The sequence below is a fragment of the Dama dama genome, chromosome 9 (assembly GCF_033118175.1).
Source record: "Dama dama isolate Ldn47 chromosome 9, ASM3311817v1, whole genome shotgun sequence".
Taxonomy (NCBI): domain Eukaryota; kingdom Metazoa; phylum Chordata; class Mammalia; order Artiodactyla; family Cervidae; genus Dama; species Dama dama.
In genome coordinates, this window is record NC_083689.1 from 8,363,591 (window position 1) to 8,381,305 (window position 17,715).

Below are 17,715 nucleotides of genomic sequence, written 5' to 3' on the forward strand. Positions count from 1 at the left end.
TAGTCCCCACACCTCCTCTGACACCCCGCACCCCCAATCACTCAGTCCCTGGGACACAATCAGGTCAGTCTCCAGAGCGTTTATTCTCTCCTAGCGGGGAGAGGGCGCGGGTCCAGCAGTCTCTGGGGCGCAGACTCCTACGTGTACCATATGAACCCATAGGTGGCGTTGAGAATCTCCTCGCGCGTGCGCAGCCCGTAGAGCTCGCCCATCATGGGAGTCACCCAGCGCGTGGTGTGGAACACGGACTCACCCACCTGTGGGGATGCAGGGGTAAGGGTGGGTCCCAGGAGCCTGCTGGGACCCCACCAGGCTCGTCAGCCCCCGTGCCTCTACCCCGAACGGCCGCCCCCTGCTGGCACCTGGCACCCACTCCCGCAAAGGCCCAGGTTTTCTGTGGGAGGCTGCGTCTCTGCAGCGGCCTGGACCCTGCGGGGCTGAGGACCCACCTTCCAGCCCGGCACGTCCTTCATGATAGTTGCCTCCTCCTCCAAGTTCTCCCGAAGCATCTGGAGAACCCTGCAGGGAGACAAGATGGGAGGTAGGGGACAGGGCCGATCCCTTCCGGGGCCTCTATCTAACAAACCTGACAGACCTGCCCCTCCTCCAGCTCCCCATCACCTCCCAGGGCTTTCAGCCCGGCACACACACTGATCTCTCCGCTTTACTTCCTTCCCCCTGACAAACTCTTGCAGCCCTCCCAGCCAAAGCCCCCACCTCCAGAAACATTCATTCTCCCTCTTGGGTCTCTTCTGCAAGTATGGGGTCCTCTCCAAGGACGACGGCAGCCCCTGGAGCTGCCGTCAACAAGGTCATGGCTGTTGATCCCCACATGCATTCTGGCCTTGTCCCACGGTGCAGGCTGGGGCACTCTGACCTGTGATCTCTTGACCCCAGCGCCCTACCTCCGGTCCTTCTCTGCCTGCAACAGAGGCATCAGTGCGATGCGGGCCTCAAAGTCCTCGATCTGGAGACGCCTGTGAAACCCCAAAACTGACAGATCAGTCCCCGGTAGGATGGGGGCAGACGATGCGGCCCTTGGACGGGCATTACCCTGGCATGGGGCTTGGGGGAGAGGCAGAGGCAAGCAAGGGGGAAGTGGGCTCAGCCACCAGTAGGCTGCAATGGGCGCGGGGGATGTGGGGAAACACAGCTGGCAGAGGCGGCATCAGTCCACAAGACTGCTGGCTTCACACTTTCTTTTCAGCTCAAAACTTTTTTTTTTAATCCTAAAAATAGCCCAGGCCTGATGATTGCAGTGAAATGGGGGGAACATTCATCATGAGGTTCTGGGCCTTACAAAACCACATCCTTTTCATCTCAAAATAACCATGGTTGTGGGGGGGGTGGGGGTGGCGGCGAGTATCATGAGCAGCTTCTTTCTTCTCCCTGCTTTTCGGTGTCTCTAACTCGCCAGCCCTGTCTGCTGGGGGGAGTGGAGAGAGTAGTCCCAGTGACGCAGCCCGGGGGTGGCCCCTGACCCTGTCCCCCCCATCACCACGAATCTCACAGCAACACAGGGAAGGGTCCCGGGGAACTTCCGCCTCCACCTCAACCCCCCAGGGCCCAGGGACCGGGGCTGCTGTCCTCAGCAGTCACACACCATGGCTACCGCGGTGCCCCCCGGGAGACTGGGCCTAGTTGCTCCTGTCCAGGGTGGGGCCCAGCACCCACCAGGTGCCCTGAATTCACTGATAAAAGTGGAGTGCCCTCTGCGTGCTGGACCTTCTCCAACACTGCCCTTGCAGGGGGCGAGCGGGGTCCAGGTGGGTGCTGAGGACACAGAGCGGGGCAGGGTGGGGGGACGCTGGCTGGGAGCCAGTGAGGAGGAGCCATCTGACAGAGTACTGGGCAAACTCTGAGGTGGCCAGGGTCCAAACCAAGGCCACAGCAGACTGGGACCCTCAGGCCGGTGTGGCTGGCCGGGCCATTGTCTTGTATGATCTGCCTTTGAAGTCCTGGTATCATCATTGCCCGGGCACCACTGACAAACATCCCGTGAGGGACAGGGCCTGTCCCCCTGCCTCTGTCTCTGCCTGATGGGCTATGCAAACTGGACCTTGGGGTACCTGGGGGTGGAGCTCAAGGGTACCTAGTGAACACCCAGAGGCAAGCTTCTTACTTACTAGTCAGTCATTCCTTGAAGTAAAGCCCAGAAATGGACTCGCCAGCTCAGGCCCTGAGCTCCCTGAGGTGCTGACAGGGGCCTGGAGGAGCCCCGGGTCCACGGCCTAAGTCCCCACCCGCCTCTCCAGTGCGGGGCCTACCTGCGCTCGCGGTTCCACCTCATCATGCTCCAGTACCCAAACAGCAAGGCCCCAATGCCCACGGCGAACATGCTGTAGCCTGCAGGGTGAAGGCACCGCTCAGCACCTGCCCGACAGACAGGCCTCCTTGACCCGTCTTCTCCTAACCCATAACCCACCCACGGCAAGTACTCCAGAAACAGGAAAGAGGGAGAAGGCGAAAGCCCCCACGGAGCCCCACCCAGCCAGCCAGGGCTGTTTCTGACGCCTGTTCTTAGACTACTTGTCTGGAGCATCCACCCGCCCCTCCCGTTGACACCCCTCCCCTGCAACTGCAGACCACGCTTCATCCCAATCACCCACTCTGCAGGCAGGGCACACCAGGCTGCAAGGCTGTGTGGCTGCCACACCTCAGCCCAATGCCAGGGATCTCAGAAGGTGCAGCTGGGCAGAGACCATGGGAGAGCCTGGCAGTCTAAATGGCTACAGCTGTGTGGCCTTGGCCCGCCATTGACCGGAAGGTTGTTTGAGTTCTTTCAGCCAGCTGGTCCCCGTGGCGAAGGATGGTGTCCACGCTGGGTCCTGGCCCCACCGAGGGCCCGGCAGCCGGGGAACCTCCCCGGGGGCTGCCCAGAAGAGGCTGGATGGGGCTGCCGGGGGCAGGCAGTGCCCTGCAGGGGCCACCCGGCCACCCCCTGGGCTCCCAGGGTACTACTGCCTCCCAGTCCCATGGGATTGAGCCCCTTCCTGGGACCCCAGGAGACAGAGGCTGAAATGAATATTTACTGAGCCCCTGGGGCACCTGGCTGTAATTCTGACTGACAGGCTGTGGGCCTGCTGGGGTCTTCAGGGAGGTCTGGATGCCTGGGGCCTGGCTGGGGCTGGCTCATCCCACACCCCCTTCTCTTTCTAGCATTGGTCTCTCCTCGGGATGGAACTCATGGCTGTTGGGATGAGCTCACCAGCTCAGCCAGACTAAGCCCCATGTAACACCCAGTAAAGGGCCAGCAAATGGTGGGTAAAGCCACTCCCTGGGCCTGGCGGGGGACGAAGTGTGGGCTCTTTCTCCTTTACTTTGGTTTAGCACAAGACTCATCTGGCACCTCTGTTGGACCCAGAGATAAATGAGAAACTGGCTCAATTTTTTACTCCTTTTAGTTCAACCTGTTAAAACACAAGCTGAAGGCAAGACATTGCCAAGTTATGGGGGACGAGGTAGTGGGAGCACGCTGGTTCCTGTGCTGAGAGGCCCGCGTGCCCAGGAGCGGCCCTCAGTGTGCCCGTGGCTCGCACGCAGCGCTGACCGCCCACGCTGGGCACGCCACGCACTCTGCTGGGTGATATGCGCTTCACCAAAGCTGCCCATTCTCTGCAGAGAGGCTCAGGGGTTTCTCCTTCTACCCCAGCCCCAGAGAACAGACCTAGGCTGTCCTTGTAAGGGCCTCTTACCCCCAACACTGGGCGCCCGTGTGTGGGTCCATCTGGAAGATAAATTCCAAGACTAAGGTAAGGTGCTAGAGGAGGATATGGCAACCCACTCCGGTGTTCCTGCCTGGAGAATCCTATGGACAGGAGCCTGGCGGGCTACAGGCTGTGTGGTCACAGTCAGACACGAGGGAGGGGCTAAACAAGGTGAGGTGACCTTCCCTCTAACTCATCTAGTCCTCACTGACAGTGGTGAGGCTGACGCCCCAGGCCCTCAGGGGGATGTCTGCACCTCCTCTGGTGGGAGACGACAATGCGGGGGGAGGGGCACATCCAGAAAAGGGAGCAGGCCAGGTGTAAAGACGACCTGAATAAACAGAAATGCATCCTGTGTTCATGGATCGGAACTCAACATTGTTCAGATGGCAGCAGTCTCCAAACTGAGGTTCAGATCCAACCTAGTTCCCATCAGAATCCCTTCCTCCCCCCACAGTCCCACAGAAATTGACAAGCAGCTCGGAAAATTCATGTGGAAATGCAAGGGCCCAGAACAGCTGAGATAGTTCTGGAAAAGAACAAAGTTGGAGGACTCTTCAAACTTACACGCAGCTGTGTGTACGAGACAGTGTGCACTGGCATAAAGACAGACGTGTGCGTCGGTGGAACAGAGCTGAGAGGCCAGAAATAAACCCTCACATTTATGGTCAACTGATTGTGGACAAGGGTGCCAAGATAATTCAATAGGGAAAGAACAGTCTTTTCAGCAAATTGGACAACTGGGTAGCCACATGCAAAAGAATAAAGTGTGCATCTCCCTCCCTCCATACACAAAAATTAACTCAAAATGGATCAAAGACCTCAATGTAAGAGCTAAAACTATAAACCTCTTAGAAAACAGCGAAGTCATTCTGTGATCTAGGATAAGGCAACGATTTCTTAGATTAGACACTGGTCACACAAGCGACAAGAGAAAAAATAGATGAATTGGACACTGCTGAAATGTAAAACTTTTGTGCTGCCAGTGACACTATCAACAAGCTGACAAGACAACCCACAGGATGGAAGTATTTGCAAATCATGTATCTGATAAGGGAATGGTATCCAAAATATATAAAGAAGTCTTAAAATTCAATAATAAAAAGACTAACCACCTAATTTAAAAATGTGTCAAGGGTCTGAATAGATATTTCTTCAAGGAAGCTACACAAATAGCCAGCAAACACATGAAAAGGTGCTCAACATCATTAGTAACTAGGGAAATGCAAATTAAAACCACAGTAAATACCACCTCACACCCACTAGGATGGCTAAAATTTTTTTTAATGGAAAACAATCAGTGTTGTCCAGACGCAGAGAAATGGGAATGCCTATACACTATAGGTGGGAACGTAATTTGGTATAGCCAATTTGGAAAACAGTTTGGCAGTTCCTCAAAATGTTAAATGTGGAGTTACCATGTGACCCAGCAATCCCACTTCACCCAAGAGAAAGGAACATATGTTCACACAGAAACCCATACAAGCATGTTCAGAGCAGCACTGTTCATAACAGCCAAAAGATGGAGACAATTCAAACGTCCATCCAATAGTAAATGGACACACAAGACGTCCCGCCATACAAGGTTACTCAGCCACAATAAAGAAGGAAGCACTGATGCATACTACAACGTATACATTAAAAATGTGCTGAGAGCACTTCCCTGGTTGTCCAGTGGTTAAGACTCTGCCTGCCAGCGCAGGAGACACGGATTCCATCCCTGATCCGGGAAGATTCCACATGCCGTGGAGCAGCTAAGCCCCTGCACGACTATCGAGTGTGTGCTCTAGAGCCCAGCAGCCACAACTACCGAGCACATGTGCTGCAACTACTGAGCCCATGCACCCTAGAGTCCATGCTCCGCAATGAGAGACAACATCGCAGTGAGAAGCCTGTGCACCACATCTAGAGTAGCCCCCCACTCGCCGCAGATAAAAGCCCACACAGGAAAAAAAAAAAAAAGCCCACACAGTAGTGGAATCCCAGCACAGCCGAAAATAAACAAACAAACAACAAAAAACATGCTGAGAAAAGTTAGACATAAGGAGACATCGTTAACTATGCCATTTATATGAGAGGCAAATCCCTATCCCGAGAGGCAGGAAGCAGATCTGTGGTTGTCAGGGCTGGGGGAGGATGTGGAGCGACTGCTCCACATCACAGCATTTCTTCCGGGGTGATGAAAATGTAAACTTAGATTGTTCCAATGGTTGCACAACCGGGAACAGACTAAAAATCAGTCTGCTCACATGAAATGGGTGATTAGATGGTATGGCATGTGAATCTCAATTAAAACGTTAAAGATACCAGAAAAAAGGGCCATTCACTGGGTGCAGGAGGGTGAGGAGAGCGGGGTGTGAGAGACCAGGGGGAAGGTGGGGGCAACAGTCACTCAGCGGCTGTGTGGATCACGGGTGGCCTGAGCCAGCCTGGCACATTGTAGCATGCTGGCGGTGAGCGGTCCAGGCAGAGAAAAGGGGAGGGGGTGCCAAGCTTGGGGTCACGGTGCCTGGACAAGAGCAAGACCGATGGAGAGAAAGCAGCTGTGGATAAGGCTGGCGGACAGAAATGAGGGCTGCGTGCAGAATGAGAGTGAACAGCCGCTGTTCCCTCTAGCTGGGCAACTCCTTTTCAGAGAGGTCCTCGCGCCCATTGTGGCTCGCTAAGGCGCCAATCGTCCTGGGCCACAATGGGAAATCACAAGCAACCTGTCTGTCTCCTCAGCTGTGTGAGCTCCTCAGGACAGAGCCCAGCACTAAGGACGCGCTCAGCAGTCACTAAATGCAGGTACACGGACAGAGACCACACCTCAGAAAGGGTTATATTCCTCATCCCTCTGCAGCCAGAAGAGACTGGGGTGGTCTGGATGTGCAACAGGGGAAGCGGGTGTAAAGGCTGAGAGTAGGAGACCCAAGCGCAGGCAGGGGCATTTAAGGCACACAGCAAGCACTGCTGAGAGGAGCAGGATACAGGCCACATGTGGGCCTGCAAAATAAGAGAGATGCTGGCTGTGGGAAGCCCAGGGAGACTCACCGGCTGGGGTTCTTGTGCAGCCTGGTCTGGACACAGGCCACAGAAGTACACATGTATAAACAGAACTCGTGCCACGCACCCGAGGAGTGTTCTAGCCTGGGTGCTAAGTTAAGATTTTGAGAAAAGACGAAACAGATCGCATTATATTCATTGAACCTAGAAGTGAGTCTAGAGTTCAGTGCCCAGTGCTCTGAATCTAACCTGTAACTGTTTCTGTATGGTCCTCAGGCTAAGCACACTTTTAGGTTGGTAAAGTTGTAAAAAAAACAACAGGGGAGAAAGACTATCTGGCCAAGAAAGCAGAAAATACTTACCTGGCTCTTTACGGAAAAGTTTGCCAACCTTTGTTCCAAATTATAAAAAAGCCAGTAGGGAGCAAGGGAATACTTGAGTTTTTAACCTAACATTAACTTTTCTCTGTCTTAATTATAACATTAAAAAAAATCATGCCCATGAATTTTTTTCTGCTTTTTAATTGAGGCATAATTTGCAAAACATGCACACGTTTTAAATGTAAAGCTCAATGAGTTACAGCAAAATATTCATTCTTAACTTGGTTGACATTCCTTCTGTTAATCTTGACTGCAGTGTATGGCCGTTTTTTACTTTCTCTTACATGTTTTTGTGTTGACCCCAATAAAAAATTTTAAAACGTCATTTAGAGCCCTTGACAAATTGAAGAATCCATATTTCTGGGATATCCCGCAGGTGGGGGCCACCAGCGAGGAACCACTGCGCAGAACTTTTTTTCCGCCCCCCCCACCCCTTCAAAAAAATCTTTCAAATTCCCTGGGTAATCCAGGTTCGGCCCCAGCTTTACTCTGGGTGGCCCTGTGGGGAGTCGCATCCTCTCTCGGGTCTCAGTCTCCCTACTTGTGAAACGGGAACGTGCGGGAAGGCTCCCGGCGGGGGCTACACTAATTTCAGTTTGTGCTTAGTCGCTCAGTCATGTCCAACTCTTTGCGACCGTATGGACTGCAGCCCGCCAGGCTCCTCTGTCCGTGGGATTTTTCAGGCAAGAATACTGGAGTGGGTTGCCATGCCCTCCGCCAGGGAATCTTCCTGACCCAGGAATCGAACCTGCACCTCCTGTGTCTCCTGAATTGCAGGCGGATTCTTTACCCGCTCAACCACCAGGGAAGCCCTCTCTCGGTTTAATCAATGAATTGTAAAATATAAATAATTAACGGGACCGACCTCCTGGGCTGTTACGAGAAGGAAGCAAAGGGCTTAGTAAACGGTCGACAAACTGCAGCAGTTTTCATTATTGTTAGTACTGAAGCTTTGGGGGATCCCAAGGCTCCGCCTCCTGTCATAACGCGGGGAAACCTTGGCCCGCTAGACTCCCTGGCGTCCCGACCCCGCCGCGGCGCCTAGAACGCTCAGACCCTGACACCCCGGCGCAGGGCGACACTGACCCGACAGTCCCCGACGCGGAAGGTTCCGCTTGTAGTCGATAGGGCCGTAGCCCCCCGCCGGGGGCATGTCCTGCTTCACCTTCGACGCCGCCATGCTTGCAGGACCTTGCACTTCCGGTCTCAGGAGGAAGTTACGCAACGGCGATCGACACCATGCTGAGTGTGGCGGAAGCTGCAGCGCAGGTCTTGGGCCCGACTGGGAAACCTAGGGCGCCCCGCACCTACCCCAGTTCGTGCGAGAGCGCCGTTGCGGGGCCTGGGATCGACTGCGCGCCCCAGCTGCGACCAAAAAGTCCTTATTTTCTCTTCTCCTGGAGAGAGGCATGGCTCGGTCGGTGCTGAAGCCTGCAGCCCGTCTGGTCGCCAGAGTTCTTGCACCGAAGGACCTTCCCACTCACCTTCCCTCTGGGGCAATGTGAGGCCAGTTAGAAACCCCAGGCTCCCGAGGGAGCCAGGTAGCATCCCATTTTCCTCCCTTGGGGCCCCCTGCGGGCAGCCCAGGGCTCTGCATGGTTAGGACTGGATTACAAGAAGTTCGGGGACGGCTGCTGCTCAGATTCGGACTCCTGAGGAGCCGCCCCAACCCCAGGCTCGGATTCCACTCCCGTGACGGTCGAGACGCCTTGCTAGTGTCCTCTCATCGGGAACTGGATCATTCACAGCGATTATGAGTCACAAAGCCGTAGGGCCTTGGGGTGAGCACCACGGGGTGGGGTGGGGGGGTCAGGGCCCCCCACCCCACCCCGAGGCAGGGTGACGCCCGCGGTCACTTCACAAGGCAGAAATTGTTACCTGGGCAATAAAAGGCACCGCAGAGGCGGAGGCCGGGGAGTGGGCACATGGGGGTGCGGGTGTGCAGGTGCCAAGCGCCATGGGTTAGGCCCGAGATCGGAGTCCGGCCGCCCCCCGACAGCAGCCGCCTCCTGCTCCCCACGCGCCCCAGGCGCCACCATGTCGGGCGACAAGCTTCTGAGCGAACTCGGCTATAAGCTGGGCCGCACGATAGGAGAGGGCAGTTACTCCAAGGTAAAGGTGGCTACGTCCAAGAAATACAAGGGCACAGTGGCCATCAAGGTGGTGGACCGGCGGCGCGCACCGCCCGACTTTGTTAACAAGTTCCTGCCACGCGAGCTGTCCATCCTAAGGGGCGTGCGGCACCCACACATCGTGCACGTCTTCGAATTCATCGAGGTGTGCAACGGGAAGTTGTACATCGTGATGGAGGCGGCCGCCACCGACCTACTGCAGGCAGTGCAGCGAAACGGGCGCATCCCCGGGGGGCAGGCTCGCGACCTCTTCGCGCAGATCGCCGGTGCCGTGCGCTACCTACACGACCACCACCTGGTGCACCGCGACCTCAAGTGCGAAAACGTGCTGCTGAGCCCTGATGAGCGCCGCGTCAAGCTCACCGACTTCGGTTTCGGCCGTCAGGCTCACGGATACCCCGATCTGAGCACCACCTACTGCGGCTCTGCCGCCTACGCGTCGCCCGAGGTACTGCTGGGCATCCCCTACGACCCCAAGAAGTACGACGTGTGGAGTCTGGGCGTCGTGCTCTACGTCATGGTCACCGGCTGTATGCCCTTCGACGACTCGGACATCGCCGGCCTGCCCCGACGCCAGAAGCGCGGCGTTCTCTACCCCGACGGCCTCGAGCTGTCCGAGCGCTGCAAAGCACTGATAGCCGAATTGCTGCAGTTCAGTCCGTCGGCCAGGCCCTCCGCGGGCCAAGTAGCGCGCAATGGCTGGCTGCGTGCGGGGGACTCCGGCTAGAAGCCGGGGTTCCCACCGTTCCCGCCGCCCCGAGCATTGCGCAAGAGCAGGGCACGCGCAAGAAGCGCGCTTCCGTAGTTCCGCGAAGCCGCCGCGCGCCGCTGTGCACGCGCCCTTCCCCCTTCCCTACTTCGACGCCGGGGGCCGCGGTCGCCCCTGTTTGGAATTCAACTACTCCAACACGATCCCAAGAGCAGGAGGGCGCATGCGCTCCCTCGGTTCCCGGCGAGAAGGCCCCAGGAGGGGGCCAGATGAGAGGAGACAGAAACGTTGCGCCGGTGCAGGGTGAGCGACCGCTACGCGGTGGGCGGTGGCTGCTTGGAGAAGCTGCTGGCGAGCGGACGCGCGCGGAGGACGTCCATCCACAGCCAGCCTCGCGTACCGGTGAGGGAAGGCGCGCTCCAGGCGCTGCCCTCCTTGGAACTTGCAATAAACTCGCTCTTTCTCGCACCTAGCTCTAGCAATTGCCCCCTTTTATGGAGCAGTGGGGAGGGGATCACTCCCCGGGGAAAGGCAGGCACGGGCACCCCATTTTAAAGAGACTTGTGGAGGTTCTTGCTCCAGGTCTGAAAAGGGAGTTAGGAGGACTCGAACTTTCGGGCTTCCCATCCTGGGCAGACTCGAAGGGGCCTTGGCGTCATCCTCAGCAACGTAATGGCCCTGGGAAAGGAGGTGCTGGGTTGGGGAGCAAGGACCCCAGCACCTTTCTGGTGTTTAAGGATGGGACAGCAAGGGGCCGGGGGCGCCTGTCCAGACAGAAGGTGTTTACAAGAGGAAATTGAGGCCCACACTTGCCCAAAAACAGCCCGGATTGGCACCCCGATATGTCTGAAGTGGGGTGGGGAGGTGCTGGAAGCTCTCCTTGGCGAGGAAGGGGTTAGGCCCCTTCCTTGGTGAGGCAAAGGAATCTGCCGGGTTCATTCTTTTTTCGTTGTAGAACAGTTACTTTACAATATTATGATGATTTTCATGCCATTCACCAACACGGATCGACCATAGGTGTACACATGTCCCCTCCCTCCTGCACCCCCTGTCCCACTGGTGGTTTCACTCATGCTGTTCATTCAGGCATTTTTTGAGCAGCTGCTGTGTGCAAAGGCACTGGGACACAGCCAAGTGGCTTGGATCCATCCGTGCTCCCAGCAAGGGAGCAAGTGGAAAGTAAAAGAATGGCGTGAACATAAAATAATTGTAAGTTGTGCTAAATGCCAGGTGGAGGTGAGCAAGGAGGGACTGAAGGGAAGGAATCAAACACTGGAAACAACAGGAGTGTTCCCCAGAGAGGATGGAGCTGGTGTGTTTGAGTAATGCTAGGAACTGCTATAGCTGGAAAGGCGAGGGAAAGGAGGCAGAGAGGTAAAAGGGGTGTGTCTGGTGTCTGGAGAGGGACCCCACAGGGTCTGGGGAAGGCTGGGGGTGGTTTTGCTTGTGATGAGGTTACTGAGTTTAGTGACAGTGGCTGTTGTCATTCGGGTGTACGAGAAACAGCTCCCTAGGTGCTTACCCTGTCTGCCTCCACCAGAGCCCAAGTCCCTGATGAGAGTGGTCAGTTTCTGGGTCTGACCAAAACCCACCCCTGCTCCCTCACCCTCCGTGGCTCTCAGGTGCCTTGGGGATTATGTGCCAGCTCTCCCTCCACTCCCTTCAAATCGGATGTGGTCCCAACCGCCTCCTTTTACAGAGCAAGAAACAGGGTGAGAAGAGGGAAATGTCTTGCTCCCTCAGAATGAAACCCACATCCTTTGCCCTTGCCCCTGCGTTGCGTGGTCTCACCTCTGAGCATTTGCACAGGCTGACACCACTCCCAGCGCTTTTCCCTTCTCCTCATGCAAGACTTGGCCTGAAAAAGGTCACCTCTCAAGAGGCCCCTTCTTTCCCTCCTCACCCCCCTCACCAGGTGTGATCCCAATGATGGGGGCGTGGCACATGCCCTTTTGTGCCCCCTCATCACTGTGTCTAAGCAGTGGGCCTGGGGGTCCTTCCCCTCGTGGCCACACCCATGACTCAAGTGAAGAGGGGATGGGGTCTCAGGGACCAGGCTGGTGGCCCTGCCTCCAGGGAGGAGCCTGGGTGCCTGACCCAGCAGGCTCCCTTGCAGAGGGGCCTGTGGAACCCCAGATGTGGGCTTCTGCCAGTGTTGGGGGGCATGGGTGCAGTCAGCACATGCCACAGGCGTCAGGCTTGAGCTCCGTCTGGTAGTGTCTTGTTGCAGTTCTGTGTCTTGCCCAGGTGAGACCAGGCTGGCCATGGCCGCAGGGGAGGGATGTCAGACCGACCCCAGGCTGGAGGCAGAGATGCCCCGGTAACAAGCGGCAGCAATAAATAAATGAACAAAAGCACCTAGGAAAACAAGGTGACATTTTATGCATATTGGAGTTCAAAGTGCTCATAGGTTTCATTTTGTGAGTAAAACTTTGAAACAATGGGTCAACCTCTGAAAACAAATTTGCACCAGGAACTGTTCATTTCAAAGCCAGCCAGGTGGCTCCCACACTGCACCGTCACTGTCCTGCAGCAGACACCCAGTGTTGAGCCAGAGAAGCCCACCACTCTGGGTTGGAGGCTGTTGATGGCTAAAACCCAAGCCAAGGGGCAGAATTCACTGCATCCTCACCTCATGCACTCCCCTGGCCCTGTGGATAAACAGGCCACAAAGCGCCACCCAGAGGTAAGGCTGTAGCATCCAGCTGGGTGCGTGACTCCTCACAACCCAAGGGACCATATAGCCCGCCAGGCTCTCTGTCCATGGGATTCTCCAGGCAAGAACACTGGAGTGGGTTGCCATGCCCTCCTCCAGGGGATCTTCCTCACCCAGGGATTGAACCCACGTCTCTTATGCCTCCTGCACTGGTAGATGGGTTCTTTACCACTAGTGCCACCTGGGAAGCCCCAGCATTTCATTCTGTTCTGTTCAGTCACTCAGTCGTATCAGACTCTGTGATGGACAGGGAAGCCTGGCGTGCTGCAGTCCATGGGGTCGTAGAGTCAGACACGACTGAGCAATTCAACTGAAGCATCCAGTTGGGGAAGACTAAAATCCCCATGGCAAGTGAGATCTGAAAGAAGCCCAAGACACAAGTGTCTGATCCTTTGCTGTTAAGAAAGGATCACCCTGCCATCCAAAGTCTCCAAGCTGCCCCAAAGCTGGGAGGAAAATACAGGATACCAAAGCCGAGCAGTCAAAAAGAAAAATACAGCCAACACATCATCCATTTCTTTATTGTCCTTCAGATTCTAAAACTTCATGACACAACGTATAGCCATTGATTCCAGCGTCTTTATTTATTAGAACTTCTATGCCAGTTTGGTGGTCACTTTGTTTTTAACATTCTTATCAAAGACTTAGAGTCACAATAAATACAAGTGACAACCTCCTCCCCCCAATCAAAACAAACCACCTCCCAAATACCCTACAATGGTGTGACTATTACTCTTCAAGGATTATAAAACTTTAGCTGTCCTTTAAAAAAAAACTCAGTCCAACTTCTTTAGGCAAACGCCATGTGCAGCATAACTAGGCATCAAAGAAAAACCCTATGGCAGAGCAGCAAGGACCGTCTTTCCATTATTCACGCCTGTGATGAGAATGTATGATTTATATAGAAACCCCCTCCCCGCGTCTTCTCCAGCCACAGGAGTGACTTGTGGGCCACTCAGGAGCCACACAGGGGCGTCGCCCCTTTCATTCCCTCTGCACCAGTGACCTTTCGCTTCCAGACCAGAGCCGCCACCCACCCCTACCCCTGCCTCCCAGAGCAGTCACTCTTGACCTTGTCAAAGGTGTGGGTCCCAAGAGATACACCTGGGACACTGAGGACTAGGGTCCCCACAACAGTCGGGATGGCCAGAGCCATGGGCAGCTCTGAGTGGACGCAGAGTTACCTGTGCGGGCACCCACGGGCCTCCGCACACAGCCATTTCAGATGGGGAAGGGAGCCTGGTGAGCCCTGCACCCCAGTCCACAGAACAGCCGACTTTCTGAATGGTTTCCAGGTGCCACCGGGGGTTCCTGTCACAGATTACTGGGCAGTTACAACTGTCATTTGGGACTGGCGGCTCCCACGTTCTCTGATTCTCCTGGGAACCAGATCCTCTCAGCCTACAGAATCCCAGAACCATGGCCCATTTTGAGGGGTGGGCTTTGGGGTTGGGAGAATACCTTTAATGTTAACATCCTTCCCATACTCGAAAGGTATTTAATGCTCTTTCTTAATAACATTATAAATTTCAGCACAGAACCATGCACTTGAGGCTTATAGGAGTGACAATGCAAAGGGGAAACTAAAGGAAAAAAGGGGGATAGAAGTTTTGAGACAGGGGAAATGAATCAAGATTAAGGCATCTCACCTTCTGGATCCCCCCTTTTTTTCTTGATCCCTTTTTAAAAAGCTACATTTATGTCACAGTAAGTCCTACCCATGGGAATGTTCCTGCAAATGCTGGGCTGGAGGAGGGAGAGAACGGGTCAGGGCCCAGCCACCGCGTCTGCCTGTGGCGGTCAGTCTGCACTCAGCTCACAAGGTCTAGTCAGTAGCCTGGAGAAGTCTGGCCAGAGGAGGTGAGGAGAGGTGGATCCTGAGCATGGTGGAGAATGATGGGGAGAGGATCCGGGGCCAATGCGAGTGCCTTGGTTTCAAGCCCCGGAGTCACAGACCCAGTCAACCCCTGTGGGGGAGCAGCAACCCTGGGTGCCCCCAGTGCTGAGGTGACCCTGGCCGAGACACCTGAGCTGCTGCATAGCACTGAGGTCAGTCTGCCCGGTTCGCCCAGCTGGGCACTCCTTCTTGTAGGATTTGGGAATTTTGGCCCGTGTCATTGAACAGAGAGAGCTAACAGCTCAGAGTAGTATAAGACAGGTATTTATTTGCCAGGCACACAGAAAAATGCGAGGAATAGAAATGCTTGCATACTCTTTGATTTTTTGGTGTAAAAACACACCCTTCCCCACTCCCCCCTCCCCCAAAGGTCAATTTCCCCTTTTCCCCAAATCCCTGGATCTTGGAATGAAAGCCACCCTTCTCCAGCCCTTCCCTCCTTCAGGCCACCTTCATTATGCACTCAAAACAAAAATCAGTGAGAAATTTAGGGCTTTAGACAACAAAAAATTCGAATGCTTTGCAAAACTAGGTCTTCTATTGCATGTCAAAAATGTCTTCTAAACACTGATGTTCACACAGCATGAGGGGGGTTAAATGAGCCTTTATTAGAACGGCACAGCAGTGTATCTGAGGAAGGTGGCCCTACAAAATAAGGATTTTAAATTAAGTCCCTAACTGCATGGACAGGAGAACCAGGGCTGGGGCTGAAGTGAGGAGCAGCGTACCCCATCTCCACACGTGTGTGCATGCACACGTGACACCCTCACACCTGCACAGAGCTGGCCCATGTGCAGCACACACACAACAGCTTCTACCTTTCCTCATGGACTGATTTTTAAGGAGTGGGAGAAAACAAAACACAACTAAGAGCAGACCTGATCCTTTGTAAGACATTTCTGTAGACGCTAGAGGATTAAAAACAAAAGTCTGAAGGCAAACCCTGGCAGCACGGCCCTGCTTTTTAAGGGAGGTTCTAAACTAGACCCAAACGTAAACCCTGAAGTCTGGGGGGCGTGGGGGCGCCTCCCCACGCGGACACACCTGACAGGAGCACAGGCCAGGGCTTAGGATGCTGTCCATCAAAATGAGGAGGAAAAGAAAAGGAAAAATTTAATAAAATAAATCACCACAACAACACAGAACACAACAGCCGGCCCCTCCGACTTCCTGCTCAGGGTCTGGGCATGGAGGCCGATTCGCCCCTCCCTACTTGGGTGGCGGCACTCGGCTCCCAGGGTCCCAGGCTCTCTGGGTAGGTCTGGGTTGCAGTTTGTTCTTCTGCTTAAGTGTGGAAGGTCAGAGGGTGTCTCCGGGATGAGCAGCAGCAGAGGCCTTCTGCTGGAGTGAGGGCTGGGGGGGTCACCGGGGTCACGCTTGGCAGGGAACCCTGGGTCTGCACAGTTTACATTAAACTCCATCATCATGAGGTGATTTTAAAAAATCTGTCAACCTAGGGATTGCCATGAAGAAAGGCAGTCAGAGATTAGGAGGCTAAGATGGGGGCAAAGCAAAACAAAACAATGCTCCGCTCAACTTCTGCAGCCGGGCACTGCTGCCCGGGCGTGTCACAGTGTCTGGGCGCGCCGTCCACGAGCCCTGCCAGGGGCTGAAGGGGAGGGCCAGGAGCAGAGCCGGCCCGAGGTCCGCTTTTCTGCTGGTGTTGGGCAAACTAAAGGCAAAGAAAGGAAGGAAGCCCACGGGAAAGGTCCCCCAGTGTGAATCCTGGTCCACTGTGAAGCGTCCCTCCGTGACGCGACGAGACTTTGTAGCCAAGCCTGGAGCTCTCACTTCTGCAGCGTGGCCTGCGCCGCTCGCCCCTTGGGGCGCAGGGTGTCTTCCCGAGCGGAGGGTGGTGGGCCAGGTGGGAGGGAGGAGGGAGCCTGTTCCCCACCGGGCCTGGCTCGCACTACTTCCATGTGGCTGACTGGGGGATGGAGCGGGGCGGGATCATGTCCAGGAGGTACTCCCGCTGACGGTCCACGGCTGAGGAGGTCTTGTGCACCGCCAAGCTCGGGGTGACAAATGCGAGGGCCCCGCCTGCGACAGGACAGAGCAACAGGCCACAAGGGCCCGGTCAGGGGAGGCTCCGGGGAAGACCCCCGCCTTGGCTGGGCCCGCTGGGCACAGGTGGCACGAAGCCCAGCTGGGGGAACCCCCGAAAGCCTCCAACCAGCACACTCTGGGTTCTGGGCTGGCATGCAGCAAAACACTGTCCCAAGGCCCCAGCAGCAGCAGGGACCCGAGTCACTGTGGCACCAGGTATTCTGGGTGGGTTAATCTATTCTGTGGAACAAGACTTCCAAACTGAATGCACCACAGAACCCTCCAGAAACCTGGAGGTCCTGCCAGGTCCTGCCCGGCTTTCCTCAAACCACCATCCAGAAACCCAGGGCAACCAGGAGCATGCTCCTAAGCCATGACACTTTCATATCTAATCGTACAAGTATTTGAAGACAGCAACTATTTATTCCCTCATGTTCTCTTTCAAACGCTACCTGCAGTGTGCAGTTTTCCCATGGCTGCTATCACTGTGCACACATGTGTAGTCTCCTATTTGACTTTTCCCACTTATTTCATATACTTCCAAATTTCCCAAAAAAGGAATCTTCTGACCAGCCTATGAGTCCTTTGCTGCCATCTCAAATGTGCTGAGCAAAAGTATCTCTGTCTGGCATGTTCACAAATGCTCTCTGCCCTCCAGGAGGCCTGGATTCTGCTGCAGTTGGATGACCCCTCCCCACCCTGCAGCAGGCTCTGCTCTTCAGGCGTGTTTCTAACGTGGTCAGCCGCACGCACAGCCGGCTTTTCTGTGTTGTGTTTCCACTGAGAGTCCTGATCTCCCAGTTCTGACTATTGAGATGGATTCTCACGATGGTGCCTCTTCTTCCTACAGGGACCCGGGGGTGGGCTGGGAAGGGAGATGGGAGAGCGCTCTCACCCATCTCCGCCTCTCAGCCCTCTGGGCTGACATTTCACTTTGTAGTTACTGATGGACACAAGAAATATTTAACATTCATCTCAAGGCCAGGGCAAGAATAAGGAAAAACAGGAAAAGTGGTGTGGGGATGGCCTGAGGACAACCATGGGAAGGTGGAGCTCTGGCAGACTGGAGAGTGACCCCCTGAGGGTCTCCACCTCCCCAAGCTGTGTCTGAGATGCCTGCTCTTCACAGGTCTCTGCTGCCCA

The 17,715-nt window shown here is 55.2% G+C and overlaps 3 protein-coding genes across 7 annotated transcripts in view; 1 reads left to right on the forward strand and 2 right to left on the reverse strand.

Annotated features, from left to right (window-relative positions):
- Nucleotides 1–64: 64 nt before the first annotated feature.
- NDUFA13 (NADH:ubiquinone oxidoreductase subunit A13) lies at nt 65–8,297 on the reverse strand. The gene is made up of 5 exons (XM_061149724.1): nt 8,159–8,297; nt 2,268–2,346; nt 906–977; nt 450–519; nt 65–257 (listed from the first exon to the last, which is right to left on the reverse strand). Exons 1-5 carry the CDS (start codon nt 8,250–8,252, stop codon nt 138–140), a joined length of 435 nt encoding a protein of 144 aa, XP_061005707.1. The 5' UTR covers nt 8,253–8,297; the 3' UTR covers nt 65–137.
- A 150-nt stretch (nt 8,298–8,447) lies between these two features.
- TSSK6 (testis specific serine kinase 6) lies at nt 8,448–10,381 on the forward strand. Its single transcript, XM_061149723.1, has one exon. The coding sequence runs from the start codon at nt 9,110–9,112 to the stop codon at nt 9,929–9,931; it is 822 nt and encodes a 273-aa protein (XP_061005706.1). The 5' UTR covers nt 8,448–9,109; the 3' UTR covers nt 9,932–10,381.
- A 2,753-nt stretch (nt 10,382–13,134) lies between these two features.
- GATAD2A (GATA zinc finger domain containing 2A) overlaps nt 13,135–17,715 on the reverse strand; it is a 91,975-nt gene continuing 87,394 nt past the window's right edge. For all 5 annotated transcript variants that reach the window (XM_061149728.1, XM_061149725.1, XM_061149727.1 and 2 more), the window contains one exon: nt 13,135–16,566. In XM_061149728.1, the coding sequence (XP_061005711.1) occupies nt 16,436–16,566 (131 nt within the window). In that variant the 3' untranslated portion in view covers nt 13,135–16,435. The remainder of the gene's footprint in view (nt 16,567–17,715) is intronic.

What these genes read in the sequence shown, in the direction of transcription:
- NDUFA13 (XM_061149724.1), bottom strand. Translation starts at nt 8,252, where the DNA reads ATGGCGGCGTCGAAGGTGAAGCAGGACATGCCCCCGGCGGGGGGCTAC. An exon ending in TCCGCGTCGGGGACTGTCGG is followed by an intron (nt 2,347 to 8,158) that starts GTCAGTGTCGCC and finishes TTCACCCTGCAG; the next exon opens with GCTACAGCATGTTCGCCGTG. An exon ending in CAGGCAGAGAAGGACCGGAG is followed by an intron (nt 520 to 905) that starts GTAGGGCGCTGG and finishes GTCTCCCTGCAG; the next exon opens with GGTTCTCCAGATGCTTCGGG.
- TSSK6 (XM_061149723.1), top strand. Translation starts at nt 9,110, where the DNA reads ATGTCGGGCGACAAGCTTCTGAGCGAACTCGGCTATAAGCTGGGCCGC.